A 23,501-nucleotide genomic window follows, 5' to 3' on the forward strand; every position below is an offset into this window, starting at 1 on the left:
CAGCCATACAACTCCCCTTCCTATGGCTGAAAATGCCATGATTTAAGACAGGATTCACACTTACCTACAAAACTGAAAAGAAATATCTGACTATGATATAGCCTTTACCTTGACTGAGAAACGAAATGGAGTTACATGTCCATGAAAATCTGCTACTGATTTTAGAAGAAGAAAATGTGCTGTTTTAAAACTATTATGTAGAACAAACAAACTGAGATTACAACCTTCCAAACCGAGGTTTACCTGTTCGGATGTCATAGCCTTCAGGCTGAGTGAGTCCATCAATGATCAGCTGCAGTGTGTGCACAGTGGTATTGAGCCTTTTGGCTGTGCCTTCCAGTCCTTCCTTTTGAATTACTACATTTACTTTTTGCTGCATATCTGATTTTCCTATGTCAGCTGCATTTCCTCCAATGAGAGATAAAAACCTAGGAAGTTCAAAGACAGAAACATTTGTAACATCCTTTAGTGGGAACTGAACCTTTGCTCCATTATTTTTTCATTGATGCATGAACAAACTTCTGATAAACTATATGAACAGTTTCTCAAGTGCATGTCCTCTCAACTCATCACTGATCTGACACAAGTGGAAATTTAGAGTCTATCTGTATATATGTATCTTCTGGAACAGATTGCAAAACTAGATGCAAAATAATAAAATGCAATTAAAATCTCTTCTCAGACCAATTACTTCATCTCACAATAAAACTGAATCTCCTTATTACCAAAAGATGTCTTTTACCATGAAAGTTCCTAGAAATCAGTAAGAGTTCTAGAACAATGTTGTTGCAGTTGTCACTTGTGTTCAAATTAGAATGAACGGCAATTTAGTAAAGCAACAATGAATACTCAAAATATTAATTTAAGAATCTTTAAACCAAACTTAAAAAAAACTTTACATGAAACACTTCTCTTGTCTGTAAACTTCATGATTAAGAACAATTAATTTTTCCTGATATGTGATCTCAGCCACGACCTGCATCTCATCATGAATGAGCCTCATCTACTCTGCTTTATCAGGGCCATTATCGTTGGCAGGAAGAACAATATTCTTTTGCATGTTCACCACCACAGCAGGCAGGTAGAATTATTGGTCCTGTCCTCCAGAGTCTGATGAAACATTCCTTCCAAATTCCTAAAAGAGATTCCTTTTTCCTGCTTCGCAACAAGTGTAAACTACAAGTCTCAAAAGAAGAGCTGACCAGCAGGTTCATGCCCTGAACTTGTTGGAAGACATTCCAGCTCTATAGGAAATCAAAAGCCCCTGGTACTCAACCTCCTTTCCCCTGCCAAAATACATGCAGGGGATGCATTTTTATCAAAAATCTGAGGCTAGTATTTCTTTTGTCAGGAGACCCAGAGTATTTTTTGTTTTATTGTTTTTCCTCTTTTTAACCCAAGGAACCAACTGAGATTATTTCAGGTGGTGAGCAATAGGAAGTTATATGGATTGAAACAAAAAACTGCATTTATTTTTAACAAAATATAAATGGAAGAGACATAATTAAAGGAATATCTGACTTTCAGTCAATCACAGAATTCGCCTTTGAGCATAAGGGCAAAACTTCACTTAAAAATGTCCATTAATTTTGCTAAAGGAGGACACCTGTTACAACTTCCACTTTACTGAATTCAAGTACAAGCATAGTGACTTAACTGTACAGGTAGCTCAAACAAAGAGATTTGGACTTGGTAGTGATAAATATAATGTTCACTAATTCTTTTAGCGCATACACATCTTTCATGTAGCAAAGTATGATAAAAATTAGTAACGACACCGTGGATGTTGGTGTTCTCCATATTTACAGAATTTTGCTTTGACTGCATATCAACTTTTGACATCACTTTTTAAAGTAGTTTAAGGTGGTTTGGAAGCAAAGTATACAGCAAAACAGATGCAAAATGTTCTCTAATATCAAGTGCAATTTTTTTTCCTGTAAACTAACAAATCTTACCACTACTATTCGAATATTTTGTCTAATAACAGATATGAAAAATATCAGATGTTCTGTGAAACAAAACCACCCTCTTTTGCAAAGGAGCCCCAAAAGTGGTTGCCATGATAATGCTGAAAATAGGCCCAGGTGAAGTGTTCCTCCCCAGACTGCTGGGGGCTGCTGGCTGCTAACACTGGACAATGCCCCACCAGAGCACTAGTGACAGGCGGCAGCTGTCCCAGCTTTGACTGACGTGCCAGATGTAACATGACAAACCCGACCAGACTCATGACTCAACCTTCTAAATAATATATGCTTTACCACCCACCCCTATAAACAAGTTTGCTGACATTCACGTACTTGGCTTTATTTCACTTCAAATGGAAACTCAGCTTGAGTATGTCTAAGTAGCATTTTCTCACCATTAGGATTTCACAAAATGACATTGACTTTGTAAATTGATCACGGGGTGGGTTTCACCACTGAGAAGTGTAACCACACAAAACAGCCACCAGTGCATATTAAAAAAAGCCCTGTTACATACAAAGATGTCACATGTGTGGATAATGCAATCAGAATGAACGGTGTTATATGCACATGGCTGGAAAGAAAACCAAACAGGGCACAATCCAAGTGCCTGAGCCCTCAAGTACAATTCACTAAAAGTGTTTTGCCCTCTGCTCCTTCCTCACCTCCCTCTGGACATCCCAAAGCATTTATCTGAAATGAAAAAGGATTCCTTGTCTAGGCTAGGTAGATGGTAGGTTTGGGTCCTATGTTATCAATTACAATTGCGTAAATAACTTATTATTGTGGTTACTGCTCGCAGGAAAATTTTGGCTCCACCTGAACATGATGCTTATACATCATGTGCCCAAATCTAAGTACATGAGAAGTCCCACCAACTTCTACAGAATTTTAATGCTCTAAAAATCACGAATTTTGTTAAGAATATTTCAGAATTATGGTTATATATCACAGGCAAAACAGAGCACTGTAACAAAGCCCAGCATGCACATGTGCAGAGAAGAAATACTCTCGATAAGAAACAGTACTATTTGTATTTTGGAAATTCTCACCATTTTAGAACAGGCTTTGGTAAAATCTATGTATTAAAGTATTTCCAAACTAAAGTAACTTGTTAGTGATTGCAGATGCAGTTAGTTTTAGAAATACTGTTCAATCTAATTACATATTTAATGTACCATTTTTACTCAAATGAATATAGCCTGAGGGCGCTTGGACAAAAAAAAAAAAAACCAATAAAAAAAAAGCACAACTCTGACTGACAGTGGTGCATTATATTGATAATTTCTATTTTCAAATGTCATTGCTAAGAAAAAATTTATTTTTCTCCTTATTAAAAACGCAACACAACAACTTCCTCCACAAGGTATTTCTAAATCAGGAAAAAAAAATGCAGTTGGTTGTAACACTCAGATACAACTATGAGAGGGAAAAAGAGGTTTCCCTTAATTTAAATATTTTGATCTTAATGTTAAACGATCTCACTACAATCCTTGAAATATCTCACTCACACAATTTGTAAACAACAGCTCCAGCTGCAGAACATAAGAACATGAATGATCTGTGCAGAAATGAAAGTCCTTTAAGTATTTGCCTGGCTACATATGTGAAATAAATAATACATAGCAGTAGCTCAAGTGCTATGTTTGTCTACTAGAAAGACAAAACCTAAAGACAAGTTAACAGAAATGGGGAAGATGAGATTTTTTTTCTGAAGTGAGGTCATTCTTCTAAGACATAATATCCTTGCTTCTTCAAATGCTGAGTATGTGAATGAATGGTGAACTTCCTGCTCAAGGTACATCAACTCAGATCAAGAGTTGCCAGAGTCTTAGGAAGAACAGGGTGAAATTTAAATAGTTTAGAATTTTGAGTTTTATGGTTTTGAGATTTAGAGAATACTCAGAAACCTTTGCAATCACCTTCATTTTAAAAGTAATCTCTTCACAGTCTTACAGGACCTGCAGAGAATGGTCATGGATAAATGACTGATGTTTTTATTTAATACATAATTTCATCCATCTTATTCAGATAAAGAAAGAAAGAAAAGTAGCATAAATGTAACAAATAAGCACATCATGTTCACTTAACATACACATCTGCACAAAATTATAGCACAACCTTTGCAATGCTTAAAAGATAATGTAAATTTCACTGGAAAGCAAAAAATAGTCAGAAAAGAGTAAAAATTTTACCAAGGGAAGCCTACACTAAATTTTTAAGAAGTTACTCTAACCATCCCCTGAAAAGCTTCTTATAATGTGCAGGAGTTCTAAAGCTTTGCAAGGGCTTTAGTCACAGTCATTTCTGTTTTATGTAATCATTTCCAGCAACACGACTTAAGAGCTGGGAGTACTGGATTCATTACATTAAAGCAACATGATACGCCATTACATCTTGTCACAGTACACACATGAATTAATGGCAAAGCAGCATAATCACTCTGAAAACAAAACAACTCTGCATTAGCATGCACTTTGTTAGGTAAAACGTACATTTATGACAGTAACAAACTTAACTTATGCAGACATTTATGTTTTAGTAATGTTTGGAAGTGCAAAAGCGGTATTTGTCTAACGCAGATGTTGACTGCTCTTGCTCCCACCAGTGATACCGATCTTCAATTTTTGATTACTGATGAAGACGAGGTATCAAACAGTATTACTGCATTATTTTCTGTAATTCATTGCTGGACACAGAGCTAAAGATTCAAATATATCTAAAATTACTTATGTGGTTCAGCTAGACAAAGCTGTCGAACCAGTATGTTTTTCTTCAAATGCATAAATTATTAATAATGTAGATTAGTTGACAGCATGCAGAAAGCACTCAGTCTATGACATTTTCAACTTACAAATTTTAAGAAACAATGAGTTTCTAAATGAGAAAAGAAAAGACACAGTTCCACTGCAGCATAGCCACTTTACCCCCATACCATTAGTCACGCTGCTGTTGGCTGCTCTCATGACTACTGATATATCACGTAACTGGAGTGCAACCCGAGATACAAAATAGTGAAACATGATTAGTTATCCACAAAGAACTAGTATACTACACTTAAAGGAGAAAATTCCATTAAAAAGGTCTTGTGAGGGTTTTGCCCAATATTTTTTTCTAAATGCAACTAGTGGGAAGTTATGTAAGTCCCAAAAATTCCAACAAATTAAAAATACATTTGATTTATGGGTCTAGTATTTACAGTGTAAATGGAGCATATTTCTCCATTATTTCCAAGTTCTTCTAATCATTCTTGTTAACTGTATTTTATAACACATTAAAGTTTTAAACTGTCTTTACTGGATGGCAATTGGCAGTGAAAGCTTTTTCTGGTCTTCTGTTTACTGACAAGATAGCTTACAAAAATATGGCCTCTAAAAATCCAGCTAAGTTAGTAGTAAAACCTGTGAATGAATTGGCCTTTTAAAGTGATTAATATGAACAGTTATTTATAATACTTAATGCCACAATTCTGCGAGTGTTCTCTGTAATTAGGGCTGTACATTGGCTATTGGAAATAGTCATAAAGTTTCATTAATTGACTGAGTTTAACTCTTTAAAGTTTCTTCTAAAAAGCCCCCAAATGTAAGACTTCTTAAAGTATTAGTCTGCACATTAAATAATGAGAATACCCACACATGTGTGTGTACATGCCAGTACAGTCTCATTCAAGTGGACAAAAGATATTTCTGATGTCTTTGTAAGGAAAGGCCTCCTACCACAGTAACAATTCCTATCCTCTGTAAAAATAGTCACATGTAGACTGCATTATTAAATAGAACACAATAACTAGTTTTCAATGCTCAAATACCATACTAAGTAATAATTCCCTCCCTGATTTCTACTCCCCTTAAGCATTGCCTCAGTTGTTCCAGGACAACTAGGGGATCTGGACAGAGGCAAGCCAGCCTGCCAGCGAGCTGGAAATGCTATCAAAGGACAAAATTCCAGTTGCATAAAGGGCAGAAGAGAAAAATCTCTTTCTTTTGGTGGCGCCATCGACAGTTTTTCTTCTGCATTTTCTTATGTGCCAGTACTTGCCTTCAAAGCCAGCAAATGCAGCTTACCAGCAAAGCAAATGAGATACTATGAGTCAGCTGTTGCATCCACCCATGCAGAGTACAAGAAACACCAGCGATATTTGAAATATGACTGATTGGCCTGCAATGGAATATAAACTGTTAACGACACAAACACCTTGCTGAAATCAGCACCAAATGGAAGTGGTTTGTTTCAGTGAAGAAAAAGCCCATGAATGAGTGCTTGCTGAATTCCCTTGGGACTTTGAATTCCTGCTGAAGATATCAAGAACCATTATCAATACACAGAGAATGGCAAGATGTGAATCTTCACTCCAAGTGATGCTGCCTAGTATGTCAAAAACTTATCTTAAGGGACAACCAATCACAGTAAGCAGGACTGGCCTCTACCAGGCAAGGTCCAAAACCTGGGGAATTAGCCAAGGAAGATCCTTACCTCTGCTATTCTAAGCCACAGCTTTAGATCTTTTACATTGGCAAAAATTTTTATTTCTTGGTCAGGCTAAAATACAACCTGTCAGCCAGATGCTGCAATCTGTGAGCAGCAAATACACATTCTGAGTGCCAAGCTTTTGCAAAAAGCATTTTAATGAGATTTAAATAAAAAAGTCAGCAAATGTTAAAATTCAGTCACATGAAACCAACTGCACCCAGCAGACTGACAGAACAAAGAAAAAACACTGTTTCTTTCCAACATTTTGGTTTATAAGCATAACCTGGTTGTTTTGGTTTATAAGCATAACTTCTGGGGACTTCCTAAATATTTCCTTGGTTTTCCTACCAATCCTTTAACAACACATACCAAGAAATTGGATATGCTCTACATATTGTATTAATTGTATGTAGAAGATTCTGCCACTATTAACTGGTTTTCACATATAGACTTTTCAAAAACATAAAACATGGTTCTGCTTTGCAGGAAAATGGGCTGTCTATAAAGTTTTCAGGTTTTTATTTAGCTTTTTGGAAATTCCAAATCATAGTATTTAGAGGTGTTTGTAAGCTTGATCACTGCACACGACAAAGCCAAGCTTTGTCAGTGTGGAAACCATGAAGAAAAATGCTTTGGGGTCTTCTGCAGAGCGTGTTAAATCACTAGTAGGATATTTTCCAATTATTTTACAGAAATTGTACAGATTTTAAGTTAAGATGCTTAAATGTCATAAATCAATCATACCAGCACCATTTGTGCCACTGTAGTAAAGATTACATCAGTGTTTCCATTATAAAAACCCTATTTTTCTAAATCAGCCCTAAAAATTGGCTCCAGCCTGAAGTTTGGCAACCGAAGTCACCACTTGAGACTAATTATTTAACCATATTTTTCTTTAATGGATTGGCTTTTCAAGCTACAAAATAGTCCTGAAAAAGAAAATTAGTGGTTTCAAATTTTGGTAAATTTCTATCCCTCAAAAACACTGTTTTAAAACCTGATAATTTTGCATGTCATAAATCTGCAATGTAGACTGCTGCCTTTGGGTAATTTGGCTATAAGCAGTGGATAAAAATCACCATCTTATTTAATTTAAAAATAAATGCAATTTTCCATGAAAACTTTTAGTCCAGTAAAACTTTCAGAAACTACTTTCTATAGCAAGATGTGGTAGGCATTGCATGAGGAAGCCTTTAGGATTAAATTACATAGCAGCTATTCCATACATTTTAATTTTCATGGTAAGAGGTATGTAATACTGGATTTTTGATCAAATCTGTTCATATTCAGGACAATTCTGCCCTTTGGCAAGACAGATCCACCTGTGAACTTGACACACTCCCTAACAGGTCAGTGTAAGCACAGAAAAAGAATAAATACTCTGATAGCACTAGAGTCACAGAACTCTTTAAGATGTATTATTTTCAAAACTTTATTATGAAATATCAATTCTAACCTACATCTAACAGTTTTAACTTTTCTCATGCATTTTAAGTTATAAGAATTATCAATTAGGTTTGAAACTAGTTTAATTCTAACATTCTAGAAAGACTTTCAGATATTGACCAATTTCCATAAGACACCTCCAACCAACACCAAGAACATGATTTGATCTTCAGGCTCTCAAAAGCTTTCTCATGAACGTAGGCTCAGCAAAAAAAGAATTACAAGCCCAGTCCCATCCACTGCCTGTCAGCAAAACTTGCCAACAGCCCTGATAAACTTTGGACTGAATCCTCCAGGCAGTCTGAATTCCTAGTAAATTTTTTCCTAATTCATACTCAGGGAGGAAAAAAGGTTTAGAAAGCTGTTTTCATAAGTTCTGAGAAACTTAGCAGCTCATATGTTTTTTTTGAAAAGTCATTTTAAATATATAATCATTGCTAAATTATAGCATTAGTTGCTTGAGGGGAGGATGTCTGGTTTATATTTAGCCCTTAATGTCACCAGTGTCAATTTTTATTACTACACATCTTGGCTTTTATCAGTTTGCTGCAGAGCTGTATTTTCTTTTCTCAAAACAGCTATTTGCCATAATGAAAAAACATTAAAGATATTTGTCCTCTTTCCCATACCATTTTGTGATATCAAGTTGCTGCACAGTCATACAATCTATACCATGAAAGTTATCACCTACATATTTAATATGCTTTCAAGGAAACAAGAGAAAAATACAGATACTGTTGTCCATAAAGTACATTCACAGAAAGCACTTGGAGATTTTTTTACCCCCATCATACTATGTGTAGAGGTACAAAAAATGTAACAAGTAAAACAGAGAAAGCCAAAAGGATGAAGAAAAGACTGATACAATTAGTACAGAGAGAGATGCTATGCTTATTAGTTCTGGTGTTTCATTAGCAGATATTGTAATTGTTGTTTTATATTTGCTTTGTAATCAACTTATATTCTTTTGCATTAAAAAAAAACCAAAACCCCACAACAAAATCCTGTTTGGTGCAACATCTATGACATGCATTTGGATGTCATAGATGGATGTCAAACTAAATACTTCATCTGAAAATTCTATCTAGGACGACAAAGTGTTTGGTGAGAAACAGAGAATAGAAAATGGCACTGCAGGAAATCTGCTGTAAAGTACTTGCATGATAAAGAGAGATGATGAGATAGATTAATACTGGTCTTCAGCCATGTAATACTCCTGCACTGGCTTAGAAGCAATCTAAGTCTGGGTCTGAAGCTGTGCACATTTTAAGACTCAGCAAGGCACCTTCTAAGCAGTGCTGGCTGTGCAATAGGTGCCAGCCCCCTCACTGAAACATGCACAAGCCTAGGACTCAAACCACTGTCTTGGCTGAGATGTAAAAATCATGCTCATTAATTTTTTCATTCTGCTTTTTGTTAAATAGTGCTAGTGATAGGTTCTCAGTTGAATTTCAAACCACAATTATATGATATGTGCTACCTACCAAAATGATACAATTTCAGCTGTATGTGAATATCTGTTCTACCCTATGCAGTAATAATCCCACTCACCACTTCATATATAAAAGTCACCTGTGCTGCTTTGGAAACCAAGTTACAATTCTTTATTTTCTGACCAGCCCTTGTGAAAATATTGTATGTAGGGAAATTACTGTACTATTCCACCATTAACTGCATGTACTTCTCTGCTCTCTAAAGCAATCTGTCCACATCAGGCTTTAAGCAAGGCTGGTAGGTAGCATTGTGACACTTTACTAACAATGTTATTAGTGTACCAGGGCTGGAAAGATAAAGACAAAAATCTGAGTACTTGAAATCTAAATTGAATGAAATTCAATATTGAAAATCAAAATTATTTTTGAATAATCAATTCATTTTTGTTTTTCACATTAACTGACTTACATGGAATCATTTTCAGTTAGGGTGATCAAGCTGTACACCCTAAAATCCACCTACCAAACAAGAGATCTTTAAGATGAGGATCTTGAATGATGTTTTTTTCCCACAGCTACACAGGGAAATGTTGATGTGTAAGGAAAAAAGGGGAATGGTCATGGAAAAGGAGAGACCAAAGTTATCTACACACTGCACAATTGCAATAGACTCTAACAGGAAATTGAACAGTGGGTCCTAGAATCAAGCACAAAGAAGGATCAACTGTGGCAGGGAGAGGATGGAAACAAAAGTTCACTGCATGCCTAGCAGAAGGAAAACATGGAGACCTACGGATAGGAGGAGAAAACAGAGTACACCCTGAAGGGAAGGTGTCCTAAAAATGCAATATCCTGTATGACTTTTTAGGTAAGAAAATCAAGCTTTGTGAAGTCAGAAGTTCTGCATCTCTCATTGAGGTTTAAAGATGGTTTTGGTTATAAAACAGGAAGGACAAGTTTGTTTGTCCAGGCATAATATTCTCAACAGAGATCATAAGAACCTTAAAGCAACTGGCTACTAGTGAAATTAGCTTCAGTACTTTTTAAGAAAAGAACCTGTTCAGTAAAATCCAGTTGAAAAATAAATATGTGCCTATTTATGGTGGGAGATGTTTTCTGAAAAGCGGAGTCCAATTTCAGCCAGGGCTGCTGATAGAAAAGATCACAGCTTACAGCAGTATTTCAGAGGCACACATGGATTCCTAATTATTTTTTTTCTGACATACACAAAAACCATTCTCTTCTTTTAGCCACTTAGTAAAACAATCATACTATTCGTGTATTTGGGAACTTTTATATACATCTTAATTAGATCTTGCAATATCAACATTTAATTTTAAAGGCCCGAAGTAATGACACATGCTCACATATATCTGAACCATACCTTCTTCTTGAAGACAGGGGTGAAAGCTTCAAAGCAATATAAATATTCCTGTCTCAAAAGACTGAGCAGGCTGTCATCAGAAAAATCAGAACTTTCATTTTAAAAATTGATGGTGTCAATGGTTCAAAAGCTTTCCCATCACTTACCTCATTGCAATGTTGTAAGACTCTGGATGAATGCAAGTTTGGTCCAAAGGATTGGGCTGCTGTGAGGCACATGATGTTAGTTTACTCTTCTTTTTACTCAGTGCACCTGCTTTAGTCAAAAGTGCATGACTTCCAACTTCATTTTTCTTATTACTGCCAGAAATCAAAAATGGACATGTCACTTTCAATGAAGATGATCCTGTTCCAGTGTCCACACATAAAACCAATATATTTTTTTCCCTGAAGTCCTCAAACAAAAAAATTTATCAGGACACATTAAAGGCATCAAAATTACTCCTACTGTAAATGCTCCTTTCATGCCTCTTTGTTTTTTTTCCTAAATCACAAGTGGCTCCTGCTTTTGGAGGACAAAAGAGAATGCATTGAAGGACCTGAAACTAGCAGTGGCATTTTGGGCTCCACTCATCACCTGCTGGCAGAAATGCAAACATATTTTCCTCTTTCCATATCAATTCTTAAAATAACCACTATTTGTTAAATTTCACATAAAAAGCACCAAAATTATTTCATATAGCAATCTAAAGTCAAAGTGATTAGAAAGGATAAAAATGAAACATCAAAGTTATTTTCAAAAGCTTCTGGTTATGTCACCTGGACCCACAAGAAGTGTTGTAGAGGCAGTGCTGTTAGAGCTTTACTTTGGCCTTAAAACCCATTTCTCAGGTTATACACTGTTCCCAAGTTTTACAGAATCTGACTAACATCAGAATTGTGTTCCAGGAAGGTTAAAAGACCCCCAAAACAATGTTCACATTTCACCAATGAACATTTGGAGGGGGGAAAAAGCCACCAACCTTTTTTCATTGGTTGCATTGCAAACTAGAGAACCTAGAACAGATCTGTACAAGGTAAGACCTATCAATCATAGAGAGCTTTGGAAGCAATTTCTTTGGTCTTCTGGTGCTTACAGCGAGCACCATTTGGCCTGCAGCCTATGCCTCCCTGCCAGATGGGCAACCAATCTGTACACCTTCCACCTGGGCAGAAAGCCAGTCCCCATGTGCCCACATCCTGCCTGGAAGTTACGCATGTGCTGTTCGGCCAGCAGCAACTGGGAATACAGCATTGCTTCTGAGCACTGCCCCTGGCTAAAACATAGTGTCTGCTTCCCAGGAAAATATTTTTTTTTTGAGAAAAGCCAATGGCAAAAGTGTGGGGATGGAGCTACTGCCATGCCCTTTCTTAGTTCTTTATTTTGGAAGGAGAAATGAGAAAAGGCAGGAGAAGAGACATTGTGCTAGAAAGGGCATTTCCAGTTGTAGAAAGGTCAAGAGGAGCTCTATGAATGGCTGAAAGAGTAGAAGACATGGTACAGAATCAGGGAATGAGATGACAGAAGAGGATGATGCACTGTTGACAAACTGGACTTGGGAAAAGGCCTCACAGGAACCTTTCCAAAGGTTCTGTATTTCAGACAGAAGACAGTCACATCGCACTTGCTAGGAACAGGAGTATAATATAGACATAGTTTAATCTAGGCAGATACTCAACTTCCTCTCTCCAGGTAATGAAATTGAAACTCCAAAAATCTGCACTAGTTTACTACCATTAAGTTCTGCAGAATAATCTTTATCATATTAAATTAGTTAATTTACAGATCTCTGTATTATGTCTGAAAAACAAGCCTAAAGTTTTAATATCTCAAATCACAACACTGCTGCACGACAAATTTTTTTTAGCAATTCAGAGGTAAAATTTTTATTTCAACTTACATATTTATCAAAACCTGACTTAGAGGACTAGGCTAACAAGCCAAGACTATTCAGGGGAAAAACTATCTTCAACCATGGACTTTAACAAGTTAATTTGTTGTCTTTCAGAGCACAGAGCACCTAGTGGTGCAGGATTCCTTGAGTCTCAAGCATGAATACAAAGCAGAAAAGGGGGAAGTCTTCTCATTCTATTTTAGACAATTTATTCAGAACAGTTAAAATCTCTATTACCTGCAAAAAGTCTTTATATATTCTTGATTGAATCTGATGAAGCCAGCACATTGTTGGAAGGTTTTGGGACCCAAACCTTTAACTTCTTTGAGCTGTTCTCGGTTTATAAATGGTCCGTTCTTCTCTCGCCATTCAATTATATTTTTAGCCCTGTTAGTATTCAGTCCTGCAATGTGTCTAAGAGAAAATTTACAAAATACTTTTATTACCATTGAACAGTCACTATTGTAAGTGCTACACATTACATGGATACACATTCCTATAGAAAATCTGGTTTATAAAACTTTAAAACTGCTAAGAAATTAGCAAATAGACTCCCAGACCAAAGGCATTGTCTGAAAAGGATCTTAGCTCTGTGGAAGGAATCCACTCAAGTCAAGAAAACTCAGTACAGCAATCCAGTTCTGTACATGCCTAACTAGTAAGCCAGGGACGTGTAATTTATGATCTGTTGGCTATTTCCGTAATGCCAGTTCAATTTGTCATGTCTTATGGCCTGCCCCCAGCTGCCCTCTTCAGGAAACAGTGTGGGAGGAGGGTTCAGAACAGATAAATTGTTCCTGTAAGAACAGCCCCCTCTCAGCCCTTCCAATGGTACTGAAACACCTTGCCTTGCACATGAAGGGCTCAGATCTGCTACCCAGAAGGAGAGTGGCTGGGAGCAGCTTGCCTTCCTCAAGCAGTTGAACTGATCCACAAAGCTTATTTCTTTTCTCTGAGCTCTTCCTAAAATAAAAAGCAGCTGGGAACAGGCTGCATGACTTATTCTGAGGGCAACTTGGACCTGGCCAAGAGCTTACCTGTGAAGTGCAACAGTGGTTAGTCAGGCTCCTTCAGGAAGTTGTGGGTTTGCAGCACATTTTCTTTATGTACATGTGAGTAAAACTTTCTGTGTGTGGTGTATGTTAATCGTAAAAAGAGAGAAGAGCTCTTGTGGGGAGTTACTCATGGCACTAGTGAAGGAAATGTCACCCACTAGGCTTTATCTATCTGATGCCATTGCTTCAAGTCAGCAGCAGCAGTGACCTGTTTGTGGAATGGCATGAACTGATTCTAGAAAAACACTACCAGCAAAACCAGCAAGAGTCATAAAATGTCAGGGGGAAAAAAGAAAAAATATTTCCATTATTCTCATGCTCAAGCAAAAGTTAAAAAATAGTCCAAAGTTGATGAAAGCTAAGAATGAAATTAGAGGGACACACCTTTAACCACAGACAGAATATTAATCATTAGGAATGGAATTTTCTTCTAAAATTTCTTAGAAACATTGAGAAATCCAGCTTGTTTATACTGACAAAGGAACATTACACAGTATTGACAGAATTGACAGAATTTTCCACTGACGATCTCAAGTCTTTCAAGCACAATACTCAGCAGATTAATGCAAATACTGCAGCACTGTCATCCCCTCCCTGTGTACTATGTGTCAAGAAGTGTATTTGATGCCTCAGAAACCACAAACAGAAAGCTCTGCTCCAGCTGCAATCTAGCTAGGGTGACAATCTGATAAACTGGATGTCTAAAGGAAAACATAAGACTGCATCTACACAGAACAGCAGACTTGAACAATTCTAAGCCAGGCTAATTAGACCACACAAAATACTTACACAATGTGGTTACCACCTGCAGCCCTGTCTATACATGGTTACCCCACATTCAGTTTTGTGGAGGCACAGTAGCATCTCAGGCTGATGCTTCCTGCTGAAGTGGACAATACAACTGTTCCTTCAGACTCAGCTTATCCTATGATTCTATTCTGTTTCACAGAATGAAAGCTTCATTTGTCATTTAGGTACCTTGCTTTCCACTTGCTTTCTTCCTAAAAGCTGATCTAAATCCAAAAGCATGTAAGACAGAAGAAATCAGGCACTGGGCAGGGGGGCTGGACATGCAGAGAAAGAACATGGAAGTGGAAAACCAAAAAGAATAGAAAGAGAGTCTCTTACAAAATACAGAAATATGTTTTTGAGAAAGATTCTAAGGGGCTAAAAAACTAAAATATAGTGATATCAGGAATGCATTTTTCCTAACTTTCACACCTAATATAATTTTCATTACTGATTATGGACAGTAATATTAGGGAAGAAGAATATGGACAGAACATTATAAACATTCTTTTCCTTCCCCTCCTACTATGGAGGATGAAAGCAGTACTTTTACTCTTCTGAGAGTCTAAACAATACTGAATTCTACACACTCAAGAGAGAATGAGCTTTTAGTTTCTAGCCCTGAAAAATAAAGTCCAGAACATTCTTCAAGTAAACACGGCATAACTACCTAATAAAAAAACAAACAGCAAAAAGGGATACATTTTTCAAGTTTCCCCTTAAATCTTTCCTTGTCTCCTTTCCTTGCCCAAGTTTTACAACCTGTTCCACTTAGAAGTACCTATAAAAATACCTTCTAAGAGACAAAGTACATTTGAAAATACCTTTCTCCATGTAAAAATACGTATTACATATATCACATTTTTCTAAAATTGCAGTGTTGGCTAAAAATTTTTAAATATCTGTTTTTCTCTGAAGCATAGTTTTACCCTGGAGAATCACACATATCCTTAAAACCTGACTCTTAATGATTCAGTGAAATACTGTCTTACTGTGTCATTTTTATGTAATTGGAAGTTTAACACAAGAGCCATTTGCTCCAGCTGAGCTTGAGTCAGATGGCAGACTAAACAGAGACTCTGTGATCCAGAGCCATGTAATTACTGGAATAGGAAAATGTTTCACTCACCTTAATAGTATTTCTGAGCAGATGTTAATATCAACTCCTACAAAGCTGACACACTCTTCAACCACACTGTCCAGAGTTGCTTTGAGCAAAGTCTGTGATACATCATGCTAAGAAACAAAAATAGAGATATCTGGTTACTGAAGGATTGAAGTGTACATAAACAGGAACTGCATATAGCACTAACATCAATAAAATAGCTGCTGGAACTTAATAATATCTTTTGTGAAGGTAGCAGTTAAAAATATGAATTGTAGAATAAATTTTTTAAAATGCCCTCAATATCTCTTTGAAACATTTTTGCTGTGATACAAATCTCTATAATAAAGACACACTTCATATCCCGGTATTGCTCTTTAATAACCATTTCCCTGCATCTTGTAAAAACAAAACTTTATTTAAAACTCAAAAGGAGTAATGCTTCTGGTCCATCCACCAGGTGTTGTCTTTAATCTGACATACCTATAAAATCAGTTTATTAAAAATAAAGTAGAGAAGAGATCACAAATGCTGTACTTTTGCATCAGTACACACAGATATTTGCAAAATAGTCCCATTTACGTGCATGACACTACAGCAGAGTTGTTATTTACTAAATGAAAAGGCCATGCACTGTATGAAGGTGGGCAAATACATAAGGTACTTATCAACCCCATGGCAACAAAATGTTTCAAATTTTGAACAGATATTTCTGGGAAGATTGGCAGGTCCTTGACCAAAGCACCACTAATGGAAATGTTCACAGTGTTTCCCCCTTTTCCCCCTAAAACAAAAATCAGTCACACTTGTCAAAGTTAAAAGTTCTCAAGCTCTAAGATTTCTTTTCCTCCCAAATGCAGGCATATTTCAGCCTGTAACTGCGAGTTCCCCACACAAGCCCATCAGTGCTTAGAAGTCTGACCTGGAGGGAGAAGCCTCTCTAAATGCAGGAGCTAATTCAATCACTATGTTGGCTTAGCTTCAGGGCTCTTCTGCATCACTCATGTAAATCTGGGTTGATCTGTTGTGGTTTCACTATGCATTCATTTAGGACATCAAGCTGGATCCAAGCCAAGGCACCAAACACTTCATCCATTACTTTGTTTTACGTTCTAAGCCATTCAGATCTTTTAAAGATTTCACGGTTAAATTTAACATGCCAATAGCATCAATCCCAATCTACTAACGCTGGTAGTTCATTAAGCAGTGGTTAATAACTGGGGCAGTTGTAAAACTTCAGGCAATTCATTTCATAGCTCCCTATTTCAGGTGATGGTAATGGGATGCATTTTCATGATGTGATATAGAATAAAGTAACTTACAAACACAAAGCTCGTATTTTGCCAATATGACTCTTCCTATATTAATTTTGCATGCAAAACACCACGTACATGCACAAGATCTGGCATTTGCACACATCCTTCGTCTCATAACCACAAAGCTTGCTTGTACACTCGGCAGATCAAACATCAGTTTCTACTTACTAATGCATTGCTACTGCAACATAATAGCTTCTTTTTTGAATAAAAAGACAAACAAAAAATCCCACACCGTCAAAAGAAGTCTTATGTTTCCTTACGTTGCATTTTTGACTTACTGAAGATGTAACTTCTCTTAATGAGGAATATATTCCCCCCTCCTCCTGGCATCAGCCACATAATATACTAGAGCTAAAGGCTTCCAGCTCACATTCACACTCATGCAAGAAATGCATTTATATAACACAGCACAAGAACAAAAATTAAATGTCCAGAAACAACACCCACATCTTCTCCTCTTTGCCAAGTACAGCTGCTAAATACGGGCTAGGTTTTTCACTAAATACTTTATTTGAGGTTCACTGGATGATAAAGATTCTAATTAAAAATTTTTTTCATTATGATGAAGGAAGGCATAAGGAGAATAAAGATGTAGAAGACAACTTCCTTCTGCTCTTAGGGAAGGCTACTGAATCAAAAGTACTTGCAAGTTGATTACGATACAGTTTCACAAGTTACATTAACAAATTCTATTAACTGCAGCAGTTCCTGGCCTCCTTGGAAAAAACCATCTTGTTCTAGACAACTGTTCTGAATATAGAGTCCATGGCAAAGGGAAGTTGCCATGTTGTCAAGTTGCTGCTTCCTCAAGTTTCAGATTCATTCCTTAAGATAATGATGATGATTCTTCAGTAGGAACAACATGATTCAAACAGTCACTGCCTCCACAATGCCTTCTAGCATAGGATGTCGTAAAGAAGGAAATCCATTAATCTGGTTGAAGCTTTCTAAGGAGCTCTTTGGAAGAGACTTGATTCAGCAGAAGCTTTATTTCCAGCCTACAGAAAGTGAACCTTGACAGGAATTCAGTCTACTATATTCCCCGAAAATCAAGGAAAGGATCTGTCACAATCAAAAGCTAAGCGTTCTAAAATATCTCTGCTAATGGAAGAAACGCCAGTGCTCACACAACCTCATTTTCAAATGCACCATTGGTATTTATCTAAAGACCTGAGTTTGTGATTCCAATAGTTTCTGTAAAATTCATGAAATACAAAACACACATCTTGAAAAAAACTATAGTACTTAACTGTCTCTTTCTCTTGCCAAGAAGACAAAACGTTCTCAGGTCTCTCAAAGATGACTTGCATCTTAACTTTATTTCTGTTTGACAGTCGTCATTAAAAAACCAAAACAAGACATTCACCAGTTGTTCTTTATTGCACCAACACGTAAGTGTCACGTGACTTGGAATGGACATGACAGCACATATGTGAAGGCACAGATAAAGTGAACAGGCAGATGTGACAGAACAGGATAAGCATAAAACAATCCCTAAGCTACCAGTACCTCACTGAAGTAAGGTACATTTAGCAAGTGAATGATGTTAAGTTGTAAAAGTCAGGAAAACTTTCCAGATGGCAAACCTGCCTCCCAAGATGCAGCTCCTGACCATCAGGGCTTTCTTTGGCTATAACGAAGGAATTTTTACACCCCTCTTTACACTAAAAGGAGGCACAGAGAAGTGTTACACATTTAGTTTCTAAAAGTAGTTAAAAATATTATTATCTCAATACCACTGCCAAGACTTCCTACTAGCCAAAGGTTACATTTCAGAAAGGTTTAAAGTACAGTTTAAAGTAAGTAAAGAGTGTGTTTTCCACTCTTCCAATAGTTTCACTGATCTTCTCAAATATCAGAGGTTAGATGATGCTATACACTTCTGTGCACTATTTATATGCACTGGGGTGGTATCAAATGAGTCAGACACTAGAAGCACACGCATACCCCGCTCCTCACTCCCTACAGCAGGTTTGTAAAGACAGGAATGCTAAACTGTTGCATTAAATGCATCAGAATAAAACCTGAACAAGTAAAGCATAAGTCTAAAATGCCAGGCTGCTTTCAAAGTGAGGTAATGCAGAACTTTATGTTGCACAGTCTCTGACAACCCCTCCACACACCACTGATCATTGCATCAGTTGATCACCTGCAAATCCTTCTAAATAAAACACTTTCATAATAGCACCGACTCTGAATACAATCAATCAGGGTGTCCCTGCTAAAAGTGTTCAGTGTAGCCTTTAAGCTCAGAGCCAAGCACACAAAATGCTATCCCAGCTATGTCTAACACTTCCTTTGGTGTGACTTTCAAACATCATCTTGAAATTACTGGCCAAATATAGTTTTAGTTTTACTAAAAGGATACTCAGAAATGGTTGCCACTAAAATATTCAGTGTAATAGCAGATCTGAAGCAGAAGACTTGATTTTATACGATGATGTCCAAAAGGACTGATACTCCCAATTTATGGAAACTAAGGCCAGCAGAAGTAAAGGGCTTGCCACAATCTGTGGGATGTCCAATGCAAAACTGCAAACTTTTGTTTTCTGGAGAGTGATGATAAATAAAGCCACCTTGCTTCACAAATAGTATTAGGAAGAATTTACACATTTTTTTGGTTTGAGCATTTTGTGTGGAGGACTATAGAAATTAATCTGTCCTAAGAAGTGTCAGGAACTGTAACCATATTTCAGTATTTGTTTTCTAAGGAGTTACCAAGTGAACCATGGAAGAAGATGCAAAAAATTACTTGCTTAATTGAAACCACTACAGTAAAGAACTGTCAGTCAGTAAATGAAAGTCAAACATTACATTTCTCTAATATTTTTATAAAGAGTATCCCAGAGATAAGTTACATTCATGAACATGGAAGAAAATCAAGGGCAGCTATTTAGATCTCTGGTTACAATTACTGCTCAGATTAGTCCATGGCAAACTTGTTAAAATTACCAGAAAAAAAAAATCACACATTTCAAAACAACCATTAGGCAAACCTATACTAAAAACCCTAACAATCAATATAACTTCATTGTATATAGTTTCATCAATCATGGCACAAAATGTTTACTCCTGAAGAATAGTGTTTAAGAACACCTGTCCATTATGCACATGATAGTAGTTCTGTCATTATGTCCCAATACTTCAGCTATCTTTTCTTGCCATATAGTATGCAGCAGAGAGCAAGGATTCTTGTTTCACTCAGTTTCAAGAGTTACAAACACCCACTGGAAAAAATTAACATTACTAAAAACCTATCTGTTCCTTAAGATGGTACTCCCTCAACTGTAACTGAAATCCCTTTTACAGTTTCAAAAACCTGTTGATGTACACAAAAGGAAGGCAGTATTTTAAACAGCCTCTCAAGTCAGTTATTTCTAGCAGCGCACCAGTACAGACACTGTAAAAATACATTTGTCATCAGCACAGCAAATTTATCACGTCAAAGAGCCAGCGCTCACACGAAGCCTGGAGGGTGTACTTGGCCAAAGTGCATGAGCATGGATGGTGGGTCAGCACACTAACTTTGCCTCAACACTAGTTACCAGTGCTAGACTAGAATGGGCAGCTTTTGCTTGCAAGAAAATTACAACTCCAACCTCTTTACCTTTGGCAACTACAAAAAACCCCACAATACTAAACCTCCACAGAACACTAAAAATAATACACATAATTAAAATGCATTTGGTAGCATTTATAAAATCATAATTTCACAAAGGATGGTATGATTGCATATGTATCTGAAAGACAAATTCCAAGAGCTAAAAATTCTACTGCAACACACAGCAATTCTGAAATAATTGTTTTCCATTTACAAACATTAGTAGAAATCGACACAATCAGCCTGTGCCTCATTATTACTTTAAAACACCCAAGAGCCAAGCAAGGCACCTTCCAACACAGTCAAGCAGGAATTATTTGTACCCTGCAGAGCCTACAAATGCAGTGCAGACATGACCTAATGATGCTGGTTAGAAAGCAGTGGGGAGGGGATGAGTTCTCAAGTCTGGGCAGCAACCTGCAGGTTGTTGACCCAGGCTCAGAATTACAGTACTATAACAAGATCAATATTCAGTTTAAATAAGACTGAGCTGTGTGCCAGACATACTATTCTGGGTTTTGATCAAGTTATACCTCACTTGTCCTTTGAATCCAAAAGTCAGCCTTCAATTAAGTAAATACAATTTAATCTTTTTTTTTCTGTCAGATTGAGTCCTGAAAGACTTCTAACACTTCATAAAACACTATTTTGTTGGTACCTACTATTAACTTCTGTATCCATGAATTTTAATATTGGCATGTGCAACCAGTCAACATGCCTCTTGAAAACTACTATTTTTTTGTTTAAAGAGTGGTATAGCTGTGCAAACTGAATGACTTTTACTGAAAGAGAAATTAGGTGGGACAACACATACTAAGCAAAGTTCAAAAATATATTATTTTACAGAGATTCAATCCATGATGTGTTTCAAAATTTAAAAAATGGAAAAACATTACTAGTGCTGTAACCTATTTACAATCAGCTTCATTTCAAATGCTTGTTAAGCCACAAAAGTAAAATTAATTCATGACAAACCCTTAAGTACAGCAGGACTAAGTAATAGAAATAGTCTAAGGAGAAGCACCTTTTCATGTCCAGAAGCAGAAAAAAAAATAAGATATACCTTACCCATCAGGTGATAAAGTTGGAAAGTTCAGAATTGGGGTTTTCATCTCTACATCCTCTGGAAAATCCCTTCCAGTTAGAGTCTAAGAAAACAAGCTTATCCATCTGATGTTTGATAAAAGGATCTAACTTGTTTTGAATTTCTTTTGGAGATCATTTGTGGTTTCTCCAAATGTTATATTGTTATAGGATAAATTGTTATCCTATGTACTTAACTCTGATTCATTTCTTGTTTCAAAACTCCAAATTCTGTTTATTTTAACAGCATATTGCTATTACTGAAATATCCCAGGAGAAAGAAATGGATTTAGATTTTCAAAGAAAATATTAAAAACAAAACCAAAGTCTTTCAGCTCTAACATTTTAAAAAAGTAAGAAAACAAAAATGCACCAGTTTATCATGTAAATGTTTTGAGTCACTTGCAAATTGCTGGAATTAATCTTATATTTACTTGTGCTTGTGTCCTAAAAGAAGCAGTAATACTGCCAAGCTTGTTACACGAATTCAGTCCCGTTGCTGACACATCTTATTTCTAAATTAGCTTCTGTGACATGAACAAGTTAGCAGAAAATTATGTATACCCAAAACCATCTTCCCCTTTCCAGAGCATGTACAAGTTTTCTCCAATGCTTATTATTATGTGACTAAAGAGCAGTAATACAAATTTCAATCATAATCAACTACATCATTCCTGGAGATTTCAGAGGGACATTTTTGCCAATGAATAGCAAAGGCAAAAATCCAAATTACTACAGGTGGAAATCCTTGCATTTCATTTTAAATCCAAATATGTATTTTGGGGCTCTTACAGGTCTACAAATATAGGGGATATCCTGCAAAACTAGAGAAAGATAAAGCAAGGACCATTAGGAGTGGAGCTTCATAGATCACATGGTTGAATTCAGTTGAGGATTTTCCTGAAGATTGCTGAAGGATAAGAGAAGGAAAAAAAGAAAGCTTGCACTAACAGAGGAGGAAGATAGAAGTTACAAAGCCCAGGTGAGTGTGGTCATGTGTGGGAGCTTGGTTTCGTCTGAAGTCAGTGACCATGCATGGTCCTGCAGCAGATGGGTGAGGAACAGCAGTTCCTGGGTATAGCTCCCACCAGCCCTACTCAGGGCAAAGCAAGTGCCCAGAGGATGTGAGGAGCTTGGCAAGAGGCTACACAAATACACATTCTTCTTCCAGCTCTGCTGAAGACATGCTGGGGTTCCTCTCTGCCATCTCTAATGAGGAATGTGGTACTTGAAATATTATTAAAAACTACAAAAAACCCATAAATTAAATTAAGGGTATTTTCTATAAAGGGAAGATTAATACAGCTGATGCACATTTTATTGTCTCATATAAGAAACTCATAGATGTCTCATATAAGAAACTTCTAAATGCTTTTCTCAAATTTAGTATGTACACTTAGCAACTGCTACATCAGGTTACTCATACCAGCAATGCACTGAGAATGTATTTAATACAATGACACATCCGTTCCCTCATTAGGAAAAAATGTAGATGCCAAAAAATGACATTTAATAGTTTTTTTAGTCCCACATCCCACAGAATTAGTGACTGTTTAGAAATAGTCAAGATACAATTAAGAAGGGAAAAAAAAAGGTTTCTTTAAGGTGACACTACCTTCTGGAAATGCTTGCTGAAAAAAGCTTTAAGGTAATTCAACTTTTTTCAACCTCTCACCCAGGTCCCCATCTTTTTAAGTAGCCCAAATTGAATATGCTTAAAGAACTCTTGCAAATCCTGCTGCTATCTCTTTATCTTCTGTTTGGCTCCTCCTTTATTTTGATCAGACACTCCTTCCCCCTTGATTCTCAAGCTCTTCCACAGCCTAACTAAAAGAAAAAATGAGCTAGGAATGAAACAGAATGCAAGACACTGCCCTGCAGAAGACAGCCAAACCCAAATAAAGCAAGCTTATTTTCTCTGCTTACTAAAAAGCAGAGAAAATAAGTGTGATTGACATATGGCAACTCAAAAAAGTCAC

The 23,501-nt window shown here is 36.7% G+C and overlaps 1 protein-coding gene across 3 annotated transcripts in view; it reads right to left on the reverse strand.

Annotated features, from left to right (window-relative positions):
* Nucleotides 1-23,501, reverse strand: part of SRBD1 (S1 RNA binding domain 1) — a 122,862-nt gene that overhangs the window by 2,445 nt on the left and 96,916 nt on the right. For all 3 annotated transcript variants that reach the window (XM_066547868.1, XM_066547869.1, XM_066547870.1), the window contains 4 exons: nt 15,544-15,650; nt 12,808-12,984; nt 10,844-10,996; nt 244-428 (listed from right to left, as the gene is read on the reverse strand). In XM_066547868.1, the coding sequence (XP_066403965.1) occupies nt 244-428; nt 10,844-10,996; nt 12,808-12,984; nt 15,544-15,650 (622 nt within the window). The remainder of the gene's footprint in view (nt 1-243; nt 429-10,843; nt 10,997-12,807; nt 12,985-15,543; nt 15,651-23,501) is intronic.

The sequence above is a fragment of the Molothrus aeneus genome, chromosome 3, assembly GCF_037042795.1.
Source record: "Molothrus aeneus isolate 106 chromosome 3, BPBGC_Maene_1.0, whole genome shotgun sequence".
NCBI lineage: Eukaryota > Metazoa > Chordata > Aves > Passeriformes > Icteridae > Molothrus > Molothrus aeneus.